The following is a 19,893-nucleotide window of genomic DNA, read 5'->3' on the forward strand; positions in this document are numbered from 1 at the left end:
CCTTTGTTCTGATTTGTCATTCTTATTTACAGATTTTTAAAATCTGGATTTATAGCTTGTCATTCTTTTAAAAATATTTGTAAAATTTTATTATAGTGATATTGAAGTTTTTATAGAACCAAGATGAAAAGGAAACAAAAAAGGAACAAATTTATAGCATATACCTTTTAGCTAGTTGTTGAACTCCTTGCCCTTCCATGGCATGTCACTATGTCTGAGGTCCTGCCATTTGAGCAACAATTATTTGAGTCTTTCAGAGTATTCTATGAAAGTAGAAAGTGGGAACTTTTCAAGACTGTATCAGCAAACACCCAATGAAAATAAAGGTGAGGTCATGGAAGGTGCCTGTGGTCAGTATGCCAAGGGCAGAGCATGCCTACAGGAGAGGGAAGAAGGCTATAGAGATGCACCGGTCACTCTCTCAGACCCTCACCCCGGATATGGACACCTGCGAGGTGGCTGGGGAATAAAATCTGGCAGTAGAGAGCCTGGATTCAAGTGCGGGCCCTACCTCTTAAGAACATAGGAACTTAACAGGCCACCCTCCCCCTGCAGTCCTTAGTTTCATCCACTGGAAAGTAAGATGGCTGGCGGGACAAAGTTCACAGTGACTTCCAGCTTTGAAATTCTGGCTGTGCTCTCAGGGAAAAGGGCCCTGCAATGCCCTCAGAGCCCAGGAAGCCTTGGCTGCCCAACTTTTAGCTGACCCTGGAAGAACAGACACACTTGGGGCTCCACTCTGACCAGCTTTACCCCTCAGTTTGACAAGGACCTCTCTTCTGAGCCACTTCTAGGGTATCCCTGGGCCACTGACTAGACAAAAAGGCTGGAAAGTGGAGGAAGCTTCCAGAATGACCTTCCAGCTATTGTTTAGTGGCTGTGGTGGTCACCCTGTGTTACACTGTGAACCACCGCAGGGATGGTGGTTTCAGCGTTTTCATTAAACACCAGGCTTGGGAGGTGGGTTAGCAACGGTTTGCAAAACCATAAGCCTGGATACCTTCAGAACCCAGGGCCAGACAGAGAGAGAAATACTAACCTGAGAGCAGTCCCTCTCATAGAAAGCTCATCTCCAGATAACCGATCAGCCCCAACTCTTGCACTGGCCACAGGACCAGTCAGCGTTCATCCAGTGGCATCCATGTCCATCTTCACATTGGATGCACTGCAGCTCGAGATGGAGTTGAGCCAGGGATTGCTATTATTTTATAGATATTATTTCATTTCATACGTGATGCAACTGAGGCTTAGGGAGCTGAAACCCATTCAGAGTTGCTCTCTGAGCAAAGACTGGAATCCAAGCCTGTCATTCCTAAGTGCCCCATCGTTCCCAGAGTCTACTGTGCTCCTGACGCCCCACAGAGCCACAGTCCTCAGAACCACAGTGGACATTCAGAGTCACCAGCGCCTCTGGAAATGTGGGCAAAGGAGGTGCCAAGAGTGCTCTGGTGCACAGGGTCCGGGGCTATGGGTTTGGGTTGCGTCTCCCTCGTTAACCTTTAGGGATCACACCAGGTCTCACCGGAGCTGCATGAGCTGTGGATGAGTTACAGTAACCCTCTCTTCTCTTCTCTTTGTGTATTTCTGTGTGTGTGCTCTGGTCAAGTAGAAGAGCGTGACTTCCCCTCTGCGACTGTTCATCTCCAACACCGGACGAAAGGGCAGAAGAGGTGGGACGGAGCTGCCCACGGCACCCAGCGTGGCTTCTCTCGTGCCGGGACCAGGGATGCCTGGACCAGGCACACAGCCGTCTCTAGCCATCCACGGATCGCATAGCACACGGGGGACTTGTTGGGGGCCACTTGCCACTGCCAACTGAAACAATACGATGGCGACTCTGACATCCTTCATGACGTTTCCACGACAGACATTCAGGCAGAAAGTGCTGGTGCATTTTCTGTCTGTGAAGTAGAGGGCCATGCCTCACCGATGTGAATAGTCTGGGCCCTGATGACCTGCCCTGAGTCCACTTGCAGCCAGTGACACTTGGAAAAAAATTTTAAAAACTCCCCAAACCACCTTGGGTTTGACTTCCGTAGCTCTCGACCAATGTTACCCAAGCCAGACGCCTCCTTGGGACGTTTGGGGTATTCATAAATGCAGCCTGCTCCGACCCTCCCTTAATAGCATCTGAAGTCCTGTGGAGGTCATGGATCCTGAACAAAGTGTCAAGGGCACCAAGAAGGCTGAGGGAAGTCCCCGGAAGCGGCTGACCAAAGGAGAGGCCATTCAGACCAGTGTCTCATCTAGTGCCCCGTACCCTGGCAGCAGCACAGCCGCCACTCAAGAGGGCCCCCTCCAAGAGCTACTAGCCCCGCAGCCCTTCCCAGGCCCCTCGTCGGTTCTTAGGGAAGGCTCTCAGGAGAAAACCGGCCAGCCGCAGAAGCCCCCCAAGAGGTCCTCCATCGAAGCCTCAGTCCACATCTCCCAGCTTCCGCAGCACCCTCTGACACCAGCATTCATGTCGCCCGGCAAACCCGAGCATCTCCTGGAGGGGTCCACATGGCAGCTGGTCGACCCAATGAGACCTGGACCCTCAGGCTCTTTTGTGACCCCTGGGCTCCATCCTCAAAGCCAGCTCCTCCCTTCCCATGCTTCCATCATTCCTCCCGAGGACCTGCCTGGCATCCCCAAAGTCTTTGTGCCCCGTCCCTCCCAGGTCTCCTTGAAGCCCACGGAAGAGGCACACAAGAAGGAGAGGAAACCACAGAAGCCCGGCAAGTACATATGCCAATACTGCAGCCGCCCCTGTGCCAAGCCCAGTGTGCTCCAGAAACACATCCGCTCACACACAGGCGAGAGGCCCTACCCCTGCGGCCCCTGTGGCTTCTCCTTCAAGACTAAGAGTAACCTCTACAAGCACAGGAAGTCCCATGCTCACCGTATCAAAGCCGGCCTGGCCTCGGGAATGGGTGGCGAGATGTATCCCCCAGGGCTGGAGATGGAGAGGATCCCTGGGGAAGAGTTTGAGGAGCCCACCGAGGGAGAAAGCACAGATTCGGAAGAGGAGACGGGTACCACTTCCACACACCCCACAGAGCTCTCCCCGAGGCCCAAACACCCACTCCTGTCCAGCAGTTTGTATAGCTCCGGGAGCCAGGGTTCCAGCCACGAACGCTGTTCCCTGTCCCAATCCAGCTCGGCCCCATCGCTCGAAGACCCAGCTCCCTTTGCGGAACCCTCATCTGAACACCCCCTGAGCCATAAACCTGAAGACACCCACACGATAAAGCAGAAGCTGGCCCTCCGCTTGAGCGAGAGGAAGAAGGTGATCGACGAGCAGGCGTTCCTGAGCCCGGGCAGCAAAGGCAGCACCGAATCTGGGTATTTCTCACGCTCTGAGAGCGCTGAACAGCAGGTCAGCCCCCCAAACACCAACGCCAGGTCCTACGCCGAGATCATCTTTGGCAAGTGTGGGAGGATCGGGCAGCGAACTGCCATGCTGACAGCCACCTCCACCCAGCCCCTCCTGCCCCTGTCCACTGAAGACAAGCCCAGCCTGGTACCTCTGTCCGTGCCCCGAACGCAGGTGATTGAGCATATCACCAAACTCATCACCATCAATGAGGCCGTGGTGGACACCAGCGAGATAGACAGCGTGAAGCCCAGGAGGAGCTCACTGTCGCGGCGGAGCAGCATGGAGTCACCCAAATCCAGCCTCTACCGGGAGCCATTGGCCTCCCATAGTGAGAAAGTGAAGCCCGAACAATCACTGCTGAGCCTCCAGCGCCCGCCCAGCACCACCCCCCCTGTGCCTCTGCTGAGAAGCCACTCAATGCCTTCTGCCACCTGCACCCTCAGTACCCCCCACCACACCTTCCGAGGCAGCTACTCCTTCGACGACCACGTCGCCGACTCGGAAGCCCTGAGCCGCAGCAATCAACTGTTTACCTCCCACCCCCGGATGCTCAAGCGCCAGCCGGCCATCGAACTACCTTTGGGCGGAGAGTACAGTTCTGAGGAGGCAGGGCCCAGCAGCAAAGACACAGCCTCCAAGCCTGCAGATGAACCGGAACCCAGGGAAAGCGACCTCACCAAAAAGACCAAGAAGGGTTTGAAAACAAAAGGGGTGATCTATGAATGTAACATATGTGGTGCTCGGTACAAGAAAAGGGACAACTATGAGGCCCATAAAAAGTACTACTGCTCAGAGCTTCAGATGGCAAAACCAGTCACCGTGGGTGCTCATGTGTCTTCAGAGGCTGAAAAGAGCCAGGCTGAGCACGAGCCCTGGTCCCAGATGATGCATTACAAACTGGGGACCACCTTGGAACTCACTCCACTGAGGAAAAGGAGGAAAGAGAAGAGCCTCGGGGATGAGGAGGAGCCGCCCAGCTTTGAGTCCACAAAGAGTCAGTTCGGCAGCCCTGGGCCTTCAGAGGCTGCACGGAACCTTCCCTTGGAGTCCAGCAAGTCACCAGCAGAGCCAAGTAAGTCAGTGCCCTCCCTGGAGGGATCCGCAGGCTTCCAGCCAAGGACTCCTAAGCCAGGGTCCAGTTCAGAATCAGGGAAGGAGAGGAGAACCACGTCCAAAGAAATTTCTGTCATCCAGCACACCAGCTCCTTTGAGAAATCTGACTCTCTGGAGCAGCCCGGTGGTTTGGAAGGGGAAGACAAGTCTGCGGCCCCCTTCTCATCACCCCCGCCCGCCCCGCACGGACGCTCGGCCCACTCCCTGCAGCCCAGGTTGGTCCGCCAGCCCAATATTCAGGTTCCCGAAATCCTGGTGACCGAGGAGCCCGACCGGCCAGACACAGAGCCGGAGCCACCCCCTAAGGAGCCGGAGAAGGCAGAGGAGTTTCAGTGGCCCCAGCGCAGCCAGACACTTGCCCAGCTCCCCGCTGAGAAGCTGCCACCCAAGAAGAAGAGGCTGCGCCTGGCAGAGATGGCCCAGTCATCGGGGGAGTCCAGCTTTGAGTCCCCCGTGCCTCTGTCTCGCAGCCCGAGCCAGGAGAGCAGTGTCTCATTGAGCGGGTCTAGCCGCTCTGCCTCCTTTGAGAGAGATGACCATGGAAAAGCTGAAGCCGCCGGGCCCTCGTCAGACGCACGCTCCAAACCCTTGGGCACCCACATGCTGACCGTCCCCAGCCACCACCCGCATGCCCGTGAGATGCGGAGGTCAGCCTCAGAACAGAGCCCCAACGTCTCCCACTCCACCCATATGACCGAGACACGCAGCAAATCCTTCGACTATGGCAGCTTGTCCTTGACAGGCCCTTCGGCACCAACTCCAGCAGCTCCAGTGGCCTCAGCAGCCCCACCAGAAAGAAGAAAATGCTTTTTGGTGAGACAGGCTTCTCTGAGCAGGCCTCCTGAAACCGAGCCAGAGGCCACCCCCAAGGGAAGACAGGAGAGTGAAGAACCAAAACCCTCATCCAGTAAATCTTTGGCCAAAGGCACATTGCCCCCAGTTTCCTCTGCAGCCACCTCGCACAGTGGGCACCCGGGAGGCAAGAGCCAGGTGCAAGACAGACCAGCGCTGGGGGCCACCCCGCCCTACACAGAAGCATTGCAGGTGTTCCCTCACCCCATTGCTCAGCTCCCATTGCAGGAGAAACCCTACCTGCCCCCACCTGTCTCCCTTTTCTCCTTCCAGCACCTCCTACAGCATGAGCCAGGACAGTCTTCAGAGTTCTTCCCCACCCAGGCCATGTCCAGCCTGCTCTCCACACCTTACTCCATGCCCCCGCTTCCTCCCTCCTTATTTCAAGCTCCCCCACTTCCTCTCCAACCTACTGCTCTACACCCGGGCCAACTCCACCTCCCCCAGCTCATGCCTCACCCAGCCAACATCCCATTCCGACAACCCCCTTCATTTCTCCCCATGCCTTACCCTGCCTCCTCAGCACTTTCTTCTGGGTTTTTCCTGCCTCTGCAATCCCAGTTCACCCTTCAGCTACCTGGTGAAGTGGAAAGCCACGTGCCCCAGATCAAAACTAGCCTGGCCACACTGGCAACAGGAACCCCTGGCCTCTCCCCCAGCACAGAGTACAGCAGTGACATCCAGCTGCCCACTGTGGCTCCCCCATCCAGCTGCTCGGCACCCACATCAGCCCCTCCACTGGCCCTGCCTGCCTGTCCAGACACCATGGTGTCTCTAGTTGTGCCCGTCCGCATCCAGACCAACATGCCGTCCTATGGGAGTGCCATGTACACCACTCTCTCCCAGATCCTGGTTACCCAGTCCCAAGGCAGCTCAGCAACTGTGGCTCTTCCCAAGTTTGAGGAGCCCTCATGCAAGGGGACGTCTGTGTGTGGGGCAGATGTATACGAGGTCGGGCCCAGACTGACTGGAGTAAGTGAAGAACAGAGCAGAGGTTTCCCGACTCCATTCCTGAGAGTGCCTGTGACATTACCTGAAAGAAAAGACACTTCCCTGGCATCAGAAAGTGTCTTGAGCCTGGAGGGGAGTTCATCAACAGTGGGAGGAAGCAAACGTGTCCTTTCACCAGCTGGCAGCCTTGAACTTACCATGGAAACCCAGCAGCAAAAAAGGGTGAAGGAAGAGGAGGCTTCTAAGGCAGATGAAAAATTTGAACTTGTGAAACCATGTAGCGTGGTGCTTAGCAGCACCGAGGATAGCAAGAGATCAGAGAAGTCCCACTTGGGCAGCCAGGGCCAGGGTAGGAGGGAACTAGAAACACTCTCCAGCCTGTCCTCAGATCTATCAGACCCAAAGGAAATTCCTCCCCTTCCTCAGCCCTCATTGCCCCATGTGACAGCCTCAGGCTCAGAGGCTTTGAAGGAATATGCCCAACCATCTGGTAAACCTCACCGAAGAGGATTACTCCCATCAAGTGTGAAGAAAGAAGATTCCAAGGAACAAGCTGACCTCCCTCCACTGGCACCTCCCAGCTCACAACCTCTGTCAGAAACATCCCCCAGACCAGCCAAGTTACAAGAAGGTACGGACTCAAACAAGGTACTGCAGTTCCCCAGCCTCCACACAACCACTAATGTCAGTTGGTGCTATTTAAACTACATTAAGCCAAATCACATCCAGCATGCAGATAGGAGGTCCTCTGTTTACGCTGGTTGGTGCATAAGTTTGTACAACCCCAACCTTCCAGGGGTTTCCACTAAAGCTGCTTTGTCCCTCCTGAGGTCTAAGCAGAAGGTGAGCAAAGAGACATACACCATGGCCACAGCTCCACATCCTGAGACGGGAAGGCTTGTGCCATCCAGCTCCCGTAAGCCCCGCATGACAGAGGTGAGTTCAATCTTGTTTTTCTTCTGCTCCCTGATTGTAAAAGCCTTTGTTGAGCTTTTAAAGCCACATTCTCCTCAAGGTCCATTTGCAAAACGAGAGCCAACTGAGTGGACAGATTTCTTCTCTATCAGCTGTGACCGGCCATTTATTGGATTTCTTTGTCAATGTCCCTCAAATCACTGGACTAGATGCATTTCAATAAAGTGAACTTTAAAGTGACCCACTTTCCCATTAGCTTCTATTGACATATCAAAGAAACAATCTCATCCAAAAGACTGAGTTGGTGAACCTTGCTGATGGGAATGCCTGCAACAGTTTGAGAATTTTATGCCACTCCAACATATATTTCTTCCTTACAGTGTTAGTCTTTTCCTGCTTTTCTTATTCTCTGCATCTACTATTTCTGTTCTCTGGTGCCACTTGAGATTTTCTCAGAGAGTCTAGAGTTTGACAAAAAAGACTCTTGAAATATTCTTTTTTTCTTTTCTGTGAGTAGAAGAGCAAATAGACCTTAACTGTAGTATCCCTCTTTACCAGTAGGTGACAGTTCCACAGCTTGACTCATCTTTGCTGATGGTAGTGCACAACACTGGCTATGCTCATGTTTTCTTCTCCATTGCCTCTGACTTGAGGCTGCATGAGGAGGCATGAAATCTTGATCTCTGTAAGTTCAGGAAGATTGATATTTGATAATTCCAAGTTTGTTTCAGACTGGTGACACCTCCATATCCTGGTGTCACCTTGTCAGGTGACAAGGCCAGCGTAAGGATTCAAGTCATGATGTGCTATGCTGACTTGATATTTGTGGAATAACAGTTGGTCTTATTGGTTGAGTAGCCTCACTATGCCAGGCATTGTTCGGGGCACTTGAATCCAGTTGATGTTCATCACCGCCTGTGAGGTAGCAGTACCATTTCCATTCTGTAGACGAGGGAACTGAGAGTCAGAAGGTGAGAGAGGTCCAGGGCACACTGCAAGTATTTGGCAAACCCAAAATTTGAACCGAGACCTGTCTGACTCCAGAGAGTCTATTTTCTTCTTTCAATTATTCGAGGAAAGAAGACTGTAAAAGTGACTGCAAACTTAAAGATCTTCATTTGTAAGTCTTTAGAACAGATCCTTTGGCCAAGTAAATCCCCCTAAACTAAATCCTGATTGTAGATAAATGAACAAACTATGTTCATTAACTTCTTTTTTTTTTTTTTTGTTCATTAACTTCTATATTTGCATCCTTCTCTTTGATTGAGTGATGCTTGTGCATTGAATTTCTCCTTAGCTCGCCTGGATATTCTGCACCAAACTGTTTCCCACATTTATTCTCTAAATATCCTCATCAGTCTATAGACATCCTTAAATGAGGTTTCCACTTTTGCTATAAACATCACGACTGATTTTCTCTCCAGTGTCTCTTACTGGCTGTGGCTACTCCCAAGATGCCGTGGTAATTATAGTCATACTTAGAACTTATTGTGCACCTACTATGTACCAAGTACTATGCCCAACATGACTTTTTTCCTCACAACCACATTGACAGGTTTCTATATCATTATTTGATGGATAAAGAGACCAAAGCATAAAGAAGTCAGGTAACTTGCACAAGGTCCCAAACATAGTAAATGGCCTGGATTCAAAACTAGATCTCACTCTAAAGTTCTTTTGGATGATCTGAATTGCTCCTCTGTTTTAATGACTGAACACTGAAAGGTGGTTTAAGAAAAACAAAGAGTTAATTTGGCTTAACTGGGTCTGATAACCATTTGTTTAAAATGCTGCTTTCCTAAAATGAGCTGCAACTTTTTCCTGGAATATCTCATTTGGTTCACTTGGATCAGCTGGTAAAGAATATGCCTGCAAATGCAGGAGACCTGGGTTCAATCCCTGGGTTGGAAAGATCCTCTGGAGAAGGGAATGGCAATCCACTCCCAGTATTCTGGCCTGAAGAATTCCATGGACGTTATAGTCCATGGGGTCGCAAAGAGTCAGACATGACTGAAGACTTTCACTTAAACACTTAAACTTAGCGTGTTTCCTACCAGAAGCTCACCAGTCTGGTACATTACTGTAACTGCATAGCTCACGGCCTGATGCCTTTCTACAATCATCCCTCTCTCTGGTCTCTGCCTGCATTCCAGTGATAGGTTGCTCACCACCCCTTAGTACAACCCAACCCATCTTTGAACAGTGCTTTAAGAAAGTTCCCTATTATATTGACCTGACATTTGTCATCCCATAGCTTCCATTCACTGTTAGTAGCTCTGAAAAGGCCCTTTGGTTGATATCACGATTTCAAAGCTCTTCCTAACCATCTTTATGCAGGAATAGACCACCCAGTCAGCTTTGAGTTTGGTCACATATATTTTTTTTTCATATGTAAACCATGAAGAAACCCAAGCTTATACAAGAGTTCACTTTGCAGCCACATTTCATTCCCCATCTCTCCTTCCTTTTTTCTCCTTGGAGATAATTTTGACAACCGCATGCACTAATGCAAAGAGATTAAGAACAAGGGCTTCAGTGCCAGATTGCCCAAATTTGAGTTCCCCGATCTCACTCACTTACTTACTGATTGACTTTGGGTCAGTTACTTAACCTCTCTGTGCCTTGGTTTCCTCATTGGTAAGACAGAGATAAAAAGCTGTAAGATAGCAAATACTTAGCTCATAGGAATGCGGAGATAATTAAATGAGTTAAAATATGCAAGGTGTGTTTAGAACAGTGGTTGGCACATTGACACTTGATAATCACTATCTGCAGTTACTCACATTATTATCTTTAAAACTTAAAGTGGATCCCTGGTCCCTTGCTCAAGTCCAACCATGTTTCCTGGTAGAGTGTCTGCTGCCACCAACACCAGCCTCCCCCAGCTTGGCTCTGACATCACAGCTGGCTGTAAGACACAAGGCATTTATCAGCCTGAGGGAGGCCTCTTGGTCATGCCATGGATGGCCCAGATGGCAGGCTGACATGGAAGTGAAAACAGCAGGCTCTGAAAACCTTTGAGTATTGCATAAAATCAGCGATCTTCTGCTGAAGCGGCACACCATACCCTCTCTTGGTTTCCACTCCCCATCTCCAATTCTGAAGAGATTGTCAGGAGTCACTGAATCATTGAAGCTGACCCTGGAATGAATCTTTAAGATGGTCTAATCTCGACTCTGAGCCTCAGAGAGGTGAAGTAATCCACCCAAGTTTGGCTCAGTTTGCAGTGGCCTATGTAATGCAAGAACTCCGATTCCTTGATTTCCAATCAGCTACTTTTCTGTTCAGCCCCTTGTAGGAGCAGGTGTGGTGGCTGAAGCAGGGACTTCTGTCCTTAGATTGTCCCAGCACCAGGGGACACAGTTGCTGCTCCTCCTGGCTATAAACAGGGTAGTTCCTCCTGACCTTAATGGAATGGCATGGAGTAGGATGAGAATATCACTGCCAGCCCCAGCCCCCAGCCCCCAGCCCAGCATCACTGCTCCCTATTACGGGTGCACCCATCCCTGCCACCATCAGAAGATCTAGGGGACAGGTTATCCAGCCAGCTCTTAACACCAAAGCCTATAGCTCATGAAGAGAATGGGCTCCCCAAAATGTCCATCCCCCAGACACATGCCCATAAGTGGGCAGCACAGCCTCTCTGTGTCCAGCTCTGGCAGCAGCCGGGGGTGGGGTCCAGGCCTTCAGGAGACCTGCTTTCTGCTCCTAGAAATGCCCTTGACTTGCTGTGTGGCCTTGACTTTCTGATGTATAAGGGAGAACTGGGCCAGTTAATCTTCGAAGGTGAAGTCTTCGTTTCTGTATGCAGCATGCCTCACACACCTTCTCTGAGGTTGGCATGGCCCGGGAGACCAAGATGAGGACCTGTCCCCAGAAGCCCCTAGACTAGTGGGAAAAAAGAGAGGAAACGCAGCTCTTGTGGGAAGGCCTGGGCAGAGTCCCGGTTCTGACTTTCCCTCTGGGGATTCATTTCCCTTCTTCTGTAAAGTGGGGCTAGTAGCATCTTGTCACTGGGCAGAGGGAGAATGAGTGAAGTGAGCCACGGTGAAGCGTGGGCATCATTCCGTGACGACGTGTTAACCAGCAGTGATTTTGTCATTCCTGCGGTGGGCCAGGTTCGCCTCCCTTCGCTGGTTTCCCCGGAAGGACAGAAAGAGATAGCTAGAGTGGAGAAAGAAGAGGAGAAGAGAGGGAAGCCGGAGGAGGACGCTCCCGCCTCCAAGAGAGGGGAGCCGGCGAGGATCAAAATCTTCGAAGGAGGGTAAGAATTATGTTTGGTTTGCAGTGTCTGCTCTCCATGCAGTAAGTGCTCGCGCCCGCCTGCAGGCTGGGGGTGGTGCCTGCCTTCTGTGTTCAGAGGCGGTGAGCATCTCGTTGGGCAAGACTGTGCCCACAGGAGCCCTGGGCTTTCCACCTTCCAGGAAGTGCCATCTTTGTGGGACTTGCTGGCCACTTCTGTTAAGGAACATTGGCTCCTTGGTGGGGGCTCGGGGACACCAGGTATATGCTGGGGACTGGAGCCGTCTGGGTCTTCCCCCAGCCCCTCTTGCCTCAGATGCTGACTGGGTTCCTAGACCCCACGTTGGGGTTGATAGTGGCCCTCCCGGGTCCTGTGCGGCCTGCCATCTACGTTGGTGCATGTTCTGCAGAGGTCACCCCTGTTCTGCCTAAGCAGCCGCGGTGACAGGTCTGGTGTCCATGCCAGCTGGGATGTCTACAGGGCTGGTGGTGCACTGCACTCATCAGCTGTACATACTGGTCTCTGGGTCTCTTCTTGGACTGGCCGGGTCCAGGACTCGTTGGTTTGTAAACATTTAGAGGAACACCCCTAGTTTTTCACCTTTGGTGCTTTGTGTTCGTAAACCTAAGGACTGAAACATCTCAGAATTCTCAGCTGTGGGGCTCTCGGGGCTCCCAGAAGGCTGCCTGGTTCCAGGCCTGCTCTGTGGAAGTGTTGTGCGAGCTGTGTTCTGTGTGACCACATCTGTGCTCCCTGGGATGTGGGTGTCTGTACGCAGGTCCCGTTGTGTCTGTCTCAGGGTCCTGTGTCTGTGTCCCCAGTGTAATCAATGCAGCCCTCTTCCTCCCCAGTCCCGAGGGATAACGGCATGGAGGAAAACCTGCCTCCCAGGGAGGAGGGTCCCCAGGAATCCATGTCCCCAGGAACATGGAATGTCACTGGGGCCTACAGTTCTCCAGCGCTTGCAAGTGCCCAACTCACAAGATCAAAGTGGGAGGTGCCGGGTTCCTCTGGAGCATTGGGAGATGAGACAGAGCCCAGCTCCCGAGGCCACTGGTGGGCATCCTTCAGCACTGACCAGCAGGGTCTCCCAGGACGGGTGTTTGAAAACTGCACTTGGGGACTTGTGTTGTCACAGCAATAGGGAGGGGAGTCAGGGATGGCAAGCATCCTGCAGTGGCAAGGACGCATCCCCAAAGGGGAGAAATATCTTGCCCAGAGTTCCCGTAACTGCTCCATTGAGAAACACTAGACCAGCGGGTTTTTCCAAGCACTGTCTTTCCACCTGGGGTTTCCTCTTCTGCTACTTGGTTAGAGCGCCCCCGTGTGTCTCTGTGTTCACACATCATCGGATCCTCCAGAGGCCACGTGAGACTTAACCCCAGGATTGGTGGATCAGTCACAGCCTTCTCCCCGCAGCTTCAAGGACCATCTCTGGGGTCCCAGGGGCGGCTGAATCTCAGCTGGTGTGAACAAAGGGGTCTGCTTCTGCCTTGAGAGGCAACAGCCCCCAGACTGGAGATCTGGTTCCCCGAGGCAGTTCCCTTGTTCTGAGCCCCGAAAGGGCAGCTGGCAGGAGTCTCTCCCCAGCCCAGTTAGTTCACAGCTCCAGCCGCCTCCCAGAGTCTCTGCCACACGATCTACCTTCAGCTGAGAGGTGAAGGCCACGTCTGAGTCCTCTTCTCCTCTTCCTGCGATCTGGCCAGGGGTCCCCACTCTAACCCATCCCCACCATTCCATCCAGATCATCACTTAGTCCCACCCTCTCTGTTCAGAATCTCCCTGTCTTGCCAGGTCCGGCATCCCTGCCCCAGAGTGGCTCTCCCACTAACCTATTCCACTGGGACAGTCTCCTCCCCTCTCCAGCTCTGCCTCCCATCGGTAAAAGGGGATAATTTCATACTTTGTGGGTTGTTGGGGGATCCTGTGCTGCACTATGTAAAGACCAGCACAGTTCATGGTGCTAAAAAATGGGTATCGGAGTATTTTCTCATTTTTGTGTCCATTGTTTTGATCCCCTCCAGGATAATCTCACTCTGTCGACTGTGAAGAACGTCACCCTCACTCTCTCCACTTGTCACATTTAATTTCAGCACTTTGGTAGGGGGAATGGGGTTATGCAATGCCACCGGTCAGGTCATCTTCTCCCACAGCCCCGCTGTCCCATCTGGGCCCCCACTGTACCTCCCACCTTCTCTTCTGGTGACCCCTCGATATTTACGGTTCTTTGAGGGCTGGTGTCACCCTCCAGGAGGGTTTGCAAATGTGGACTTGAAAGTTTGGGGTTGTCACAGAACTTACAAGTGCCCTGTACCAGAAGATAGCCAGAGCCAAGAGGGTCATCTGTGATCCTGCTCTCAAGGAGGCTGGCTCAGGGGTAGCAGAAGGCCTGGAGATGAGGTGTGGACCATCAGTGTTCAGATGCTCAGAGCAGGCAGGGACCCCTGGGCCCAAAGTAGCCAGAGAAGGCTTCCTGGAGGAGGTGGGCTAGGCCTGGAAGGTATCTGAGACTGGGACCGGCAGAGAGGAAAGGTGAGTCAGACGGCAGTCTGGGTGTCCTGGTGACTCACGCACCTGGTCAGTCAGACTAGTTTCCTGTGGCCTTGAATGGTCTCCCTGATCAGTGTTGTCTGCTTCCTTGGCTAAACTTCATCCCTGCACCAAGGACACTAAATGTGAATCTCCAGCTAGGACCTTACTCCTGAACTGTAGACCATTGCTTCTGATGCCTCATGGGCACCTCTGCCTGGAAGACTAGGGCACCTCAAACTCAGTATGTGCTGACCAAGCCCTACAGGTACCACCAACAGCATCTCCTTCCACCTTGGGAACCAGATCCTTAGGCTCAAAACAGCTCTGTCTCATCTCCATCAACAAATCCTGTCAACTCACCTTGTGAAACCATATCCAAAATCTGCCCATTTCTCCCACGTCCCAGCTCAAACCGCTGCTGAGTTTCATCTGGATCGTCACAGTCTCCTGCTAGACTCTCCTGCTTCCATTCTTACCCACTATCATGTATTCTTAACCCAGCAGCCAGAGCGATCCGGTTTAACATCAGCAGACACTGTCACTCCCACTCTGCACCCTTCACAGACCTCCAGTAGACTGAAGCGACTTAGCAGCAGCAGCAGCCTGTGTGTTCTAGCTCCAGATCCTCCCTGACCTCTGCCTGCCCCTCTACCCCTTGCTTCTCTTTTTTCTTTTAAATAGGTCTTTAAAAATTTTTTTATTTACGTATTTATTCACTGAGCTTGGTCGTCACATGAGTTTTCGCTAGTTATAGCAAGCAGGGGCCACTCTCTAGTTGCAGTACACAGGCTTCTGCCCGTGGTAGCCTCTCCTGTTATGGCTCACGGGCTCGAGAGTGCAGGTTCAGTAGTTGCGATGCATAGACTTAGTTGCGTCACAGCGTGTGGAGTCTTCCCAGACCAGAGATTGAACCTGTGTCCCCTGCACTGGCAGGTTCCTACCCCTTGCTTCCTGTGCTCCAGCCGAAGATCTCTTTGTCTGACATGCTGCTTTTGGGGCCTTTGCACTTGCTGCACCCTCTGCCTTGAACACTTTTTTCGGAGTCCCACAGCTCCATCACTTTCTTCCATCACCCTTCAAAGAAGCCTTACCAGATCATCCTCCCCTGTGTACGCTCCTCCAGCATTTCTTATCCAGCTTCCTTCCCCTGCTTTATTTTTCCCCAGTCAGTAGTTTACTTCTGTTTCCCCCTCCAGAACATACTCCCTGTGAGAGGTCAGGAACTGTGCTTTATTCATTGTTGTATCCCCAGTGCTGAAAATGGTGAATGGCATGTAGGCAGCGCTGGTGAATGTTTATTAACTGAAGGAATCTCCCTTTACCTGAGACCTCAGGTGAGGGGCTGTGTCCCTGAACTCAGCAGCCCTTAGAATCCATGAGCAGTGGAGACTCTGGGTCTCAGGAAGGAGGAAGGACAGAGAGTTAGGGCCAACCCACCAACCTGAAGTCAGACTTGCCCTGGGAAGGTGATGTCAGGTGGCTTCGGCTATGGGGCAAGCACCTGGGGCTGGGAGACAAGGCTGTTTGTTTGCTGACCTGCCCTGCAAGTGTTACAGGTAAAAAATGAAACATGATTCCAAAAAGGGCTGGCTCATGGGTTACCAGCTTCCTGGCCAGTGCCCGCTGTGAGTAGATCCTTTCTGTCCTGGGGGCCAGAGAGGAGTGGTCCTGGGCACCCAACTCTGGAGAGAGGCCGCTGTCCTTCCTGGGTGAGTCCAGGCCATCAGGGCCATGTCTTCTTTCTGACTCAGTGCCTTGATCTCTCTTGAATCCTCAGGCTTCTCCCTGGAGTGTAGACGTGCAGCTTTGCGTGTGGCCCCTGTGGGCCAGGAGCAAGTTGTCCAGCTCCTATCACATGTGCCCACACTGGGTTTAGTTCTCTTTCTATTTCTCCCAAACCCTGTTGTTCCATCTCTCCTAGGGAATATGACCTGGGCTTTTGTGGACACAGAGGAGGGTGGGATATTGCAAAGTACAGGTGCGACATTCAATTGCCCAGACCAGGGAGATGGCAGTGGAGATGGGAGTGGAGCTAGAGGACATCTGGTGAATCGAATACAAAGGGTGAGGATGAGAAGCTTGGAATGGAGAATGACTGCCACGTTTCTGGCTCAAGGATATATGAAGCTGCCATTTACGGAGATGGGCAAGGATGGGAAGGAGAGTAAGAAAGAGATTTGGGGAAGGAGGGATCAAAGCTTGGTGGACAGTGTTCACTTTGAGATGCCAGTCAGACATCCAAGTGTTCAGGAAGGCATGTGGCAATTGGATATCTGAGCTTGGCCTGCAGAGGACAGGAAAGATACATTTGAGAGATGTGTAGATATTCACATTTTTCAGTGCATAGATGCTATTTAGGAGGATGCAGCTGGATGGGGGATCACTTGGGGAAATGGAAAGAATAGAATAGGGCATCCAGGACGGAGCCGGGATGTGCCAGAGGACAGGTAGAGATGAAGCTGCAAGAGTCTGAGAAGGAAAAGCCAAAAGAATAGAAGAGACCCAGCAGAGTGAGAAATCCTGGAAGACAAGGGCAGAGGGAGTTCAAGGTCAGTTGTGCTGAGGGCCATTTAAAGGCCAAAGACAGGGAAGCCAGGCAAGTGTCCACGGGATATAGCCACGTGGGGGTCACTGGTGACCTTGACGGGAGCTCTTTTGGGAGATGGAGTTCTGAAGGTGGCATGTGTGAACCTGTCCCAAGAGTCTGGTTATGGAGGGAAGGAGGGAATCACAAGGAGGTGAGGGGCGGGGCCCGGACACCTGTGTGTGAGGCTGAGCAGGCGATATTTACGTGGAGAGATCCTCCCTAGGCTTGTGCTGCTAGGAATGATTGACAGTAGTGGTGGGTGAGGGAGGGCTTGGCGGATGATGATGCTGGGAGGGAAGGGGCTGAGGGCAGGCAGAGTCCTAGAGGAGGTGCAAGGCGTGGGGCCAAGCACCGATGAGAAGGGGTGCTTCTAGAGTAATGGTGCGGGGTGAGGGGAGACAGACGCTGGCACACTGGATGCAGAACTGATGGTTTGGATGGGGGAAGAGGGGAGGGTCCTCTCAGCCCCCATCTAGACCTCTCCTCACTGTTCCTAGATACCTGCAATCTCAAAACAGATCTGTGAATGGCTGTTCTGGAAAAAAAAACACCAGGAAATGTCTGTTTCTAGGAAAACACTTAGATTCTTGTGAAAGTTATTCCTTTGTAAAGATTATCCTCCAAATAGATATCTCAGAGGTAAAGCAGTCTAGTTAGGTCGACTCTCCATGCTGGCCTAGCATCATTCTCCTGAGCACTCAAAGGACTTCACAGGGAACACTCACTCCAGGCATGAGACAAAACTGATTATGTCTCTATAAAACCCAAGTCACCGACAATTAAAAAAAAAGAAAAGAAAAGACGTATTGATCAAGGGGCAGACTGAGTGTCTGAGTCTGCTGGGGCCAGAGTCCCCAGAGTCTTGAGGATGGTCAGGGAAGACCTAAATGCATCCTATTAAAATTTAAAGGAGAATCCATTTCTCAAGCTGATTTGGCCCTTAACTATAGGGTCTAAGGCAGCAAGAGGCTCAGCTGAGGGGGTGGGGTGGGGAAGTGGAGTCCCCACCCTAGCATGTGACGGCCGCCGGCAGCTGCAATGAGAACTGGGCATCCCCTGGGCCTGGACCACATCTGTCTGAGTCTCCACCTGCCTCCTCCCTGTCCTGGGGGATCCCCTTCTCTCCTGTGAGGGAAGCGGCCTCTTAGCAAACAGTGGCACACACTCTCCCTCTTTCTTTCAGTCTTTATTTATTTATTTTTTAAAATGCATTTTTATCCACGTATTTATTTGGCTGTGCCAGGTCTTAGTTGTGGCGTGCGAGAGCTTCCGTCGTGGCATATGAACTCTTAGTTGTGGTATGTGGGATCTAGTTCCCTGACTAGGGATCGAACCCAGACCCCCTGCACTGGGAGTGCTGAGTCTTAGCCACTGTGTTTATTTTTATCTAAATTTTACATGCACAGAGTTGAAAAAGCCAAACATCTCTATAACTTTTGTTATGGAAGACGATAGTACCCTTCTTTCCCCTACATTTTCTGCCCTGCCCCACCCCCACCCCAGAAGCAATAACTTTCGTCTCTTCTAGCTGATTATCTTGGTTAACCTTCGTATCTCTGAATAATGTGCCTGGGTTGCTACTCTTGGGCTTTTCAGCTTTAGGTGCTAGCTAGTGACTCACGAGCCTTTCCCTAGTCCACACATGACCCCTCATCCCCCATCCTCTCATCAGAGTCGTACCATTTATGCTTCACAGCTATGTTATATGATACTTTTGCTTTCATATACAACTTTTATTTTCTCTAGGAATAAAAGTTGTATGTGTGTTAACTTCATCTGTTTTCTATATGCTGTGCTGTGCTTAGTCGCTTAGTCATGTCTGACTTTTTGCAAACCCCATGGGCTGTAGCCTGCCAGGCTCCTCTGTTCATTCTCCAGGCAAGAATACTGGAGTGGGTTGCCATGCCCTTCTCCAGGGGATCTTCCCAACCTGGGGATCAAACCCAGGTCTCCTGCATTGCAGGCAGATTCTTCACCAGCTGAGGTACCAGGGGAGCCCCAGTTGTCTATATATTTATTGTTAATTCACCCCCCAAATTCTTACTTCACAACTCTCCCCTGAAGACGTTCAGATGCATCGGGTCCTCTGTAAATCATCTTGCGGACACAGTCCCTCCCTGAGGGATCCTGTGGACTCCAGGCCACACAGGCTGCTCCCTCAGCCTGGAACACAGCTGCCACCCCAGGACTCCCTCACTCTCACCCTAGAGATACTCTTGCCTCCTATGCTTGATCACCTCATAGCCGTACATCTTCCTTTTTCCTGGTTTACTTCCTCATTTTCACAGAGACCATCCTTCAGCATGATCTTCTTGAGAAAGGGCCTGTGAGAGGTGAGCTTTTTCAATGCTTTGCATGAGTGAATGGATTGAAGTGTTTTTATTGTGTTCCTCAGTTGGCTCAAGTGTCTAATTCTGGGTTGGAAGTCATTTTCCTTTAGTTTTGAAAGCGTTGCTCCCTTCTCCTCAAGCTTCTGGGTTGTTCTCAAGAATTCCAGATCCATCCTGATTCTTGTTCCATCCTCTGTGACTGTCTGAGGGTCTTCTCTTCCTGCTTAGAGCGGCGACTTCTCAAGCCTGGGTCTCGGTGTGGAGCAGTTTATCACTCGCTGATGCTTTCAATCTGCCAAGTTAGGGACTTCTGCTTTAGGAAGCTTTCCTGAATGGTTTCCTTGAGGGTTTTCTCTCCTCTGGTTTTCTCTCTCCTCTCTGTGGTACTCCTGTTATTCAGGCGTTGAGTAAGTCCTGGCTCGTTCCTCTCATTTCTACGCCTCTCTGCCAGAATCCCCATCTCTTCGTATTTTTGCTCTCCTTTCTGAGGACCTCTACTTTGTCTTCCAACCATTCGTGTTTTCATTTCAGCTATCACATTTTTAATTTTCCTTGCATGTTCCTCTTATATTAGTAGTATCCTATTCTCTTTTATTGAGAATATCTTTATTTATGTACTTTTGTTAGTTAAAATATTCTCTATTTTTTAAGTTGAATGATTTTTAAAAATTTTTATTGGAGTATAATTGATTTAGTGTTGTGTTAGTTCCTGCTGTGCAGCAAAGTGAATCAGTGATGCGTATACATATATCCACTCTTTTCTAGAGTCTTTTCCCATCTAAGTCTTTACAGGGTGTGGAGAAGAGTTCCCTGTGCTATACAGTAGGTCCCTACTAGTTATCTATTTTATATATAGTACTGTGTATGTGTCAGTCCCAATATTCCAGTTTATCCCTCCTCCCCTTTGCCACCCTGGTAGCAATAAGTTTGTCTTCTACATCTGTGACTTTATTTCATTTGTACCAAGATGGCTGGATGGCATCACAGACTCGATGGACGTGAGTCTGAGTGA

The 19,893-nt window shown here is 51.2% G+C and overlaps 1 protein-coding gene across 2 annotated transcripts in view; it reads left to right on the forward strand.

Annotated features, from left to right (window-relative positions):
- The window catches only part of HIVEP3 (HIVEP zinc finger 3), a 102,391-nt gene that overhangs the window by 40,800 nt on the left and 41,698 nt on the right, over positions 1–19,893 (forward strand). For both annotated transcript variants that reach the window (XM_040231516.1, XM_040231517.1), the window contains exons 2-3: positions 1,610–7,210; positions 11,308–11,453. In XM_040231516.1, the coding sequence (XP_040087450.1) occupies positions 2,150–7,210; positions 11,308–11,453 (5,207 nt within the window). In that variant the 5' untranslated portion in view covers positions 1,610–2,149. The remainder of the gene's footprint in view (positions 1–1,609; positions 7,211–11,307; positions 11,454–19,893) is intronic.

This window comes from Oryx dammah, unplaced genomic scaffold, assembly GCF_014754425.2.
Source record: "Oryx dammah isolate SB20612 unplaced genomic scaffold, SCBI_Odam_1.1 HiC_scaffold_28, whole genome shotgun sequence".
Taxonomy (NCBI): Eukaryota; Metazoa; Chordata; class Mammalia; order Artiodactyla; family Bovidae; genus Oryx; species Oryx dammah.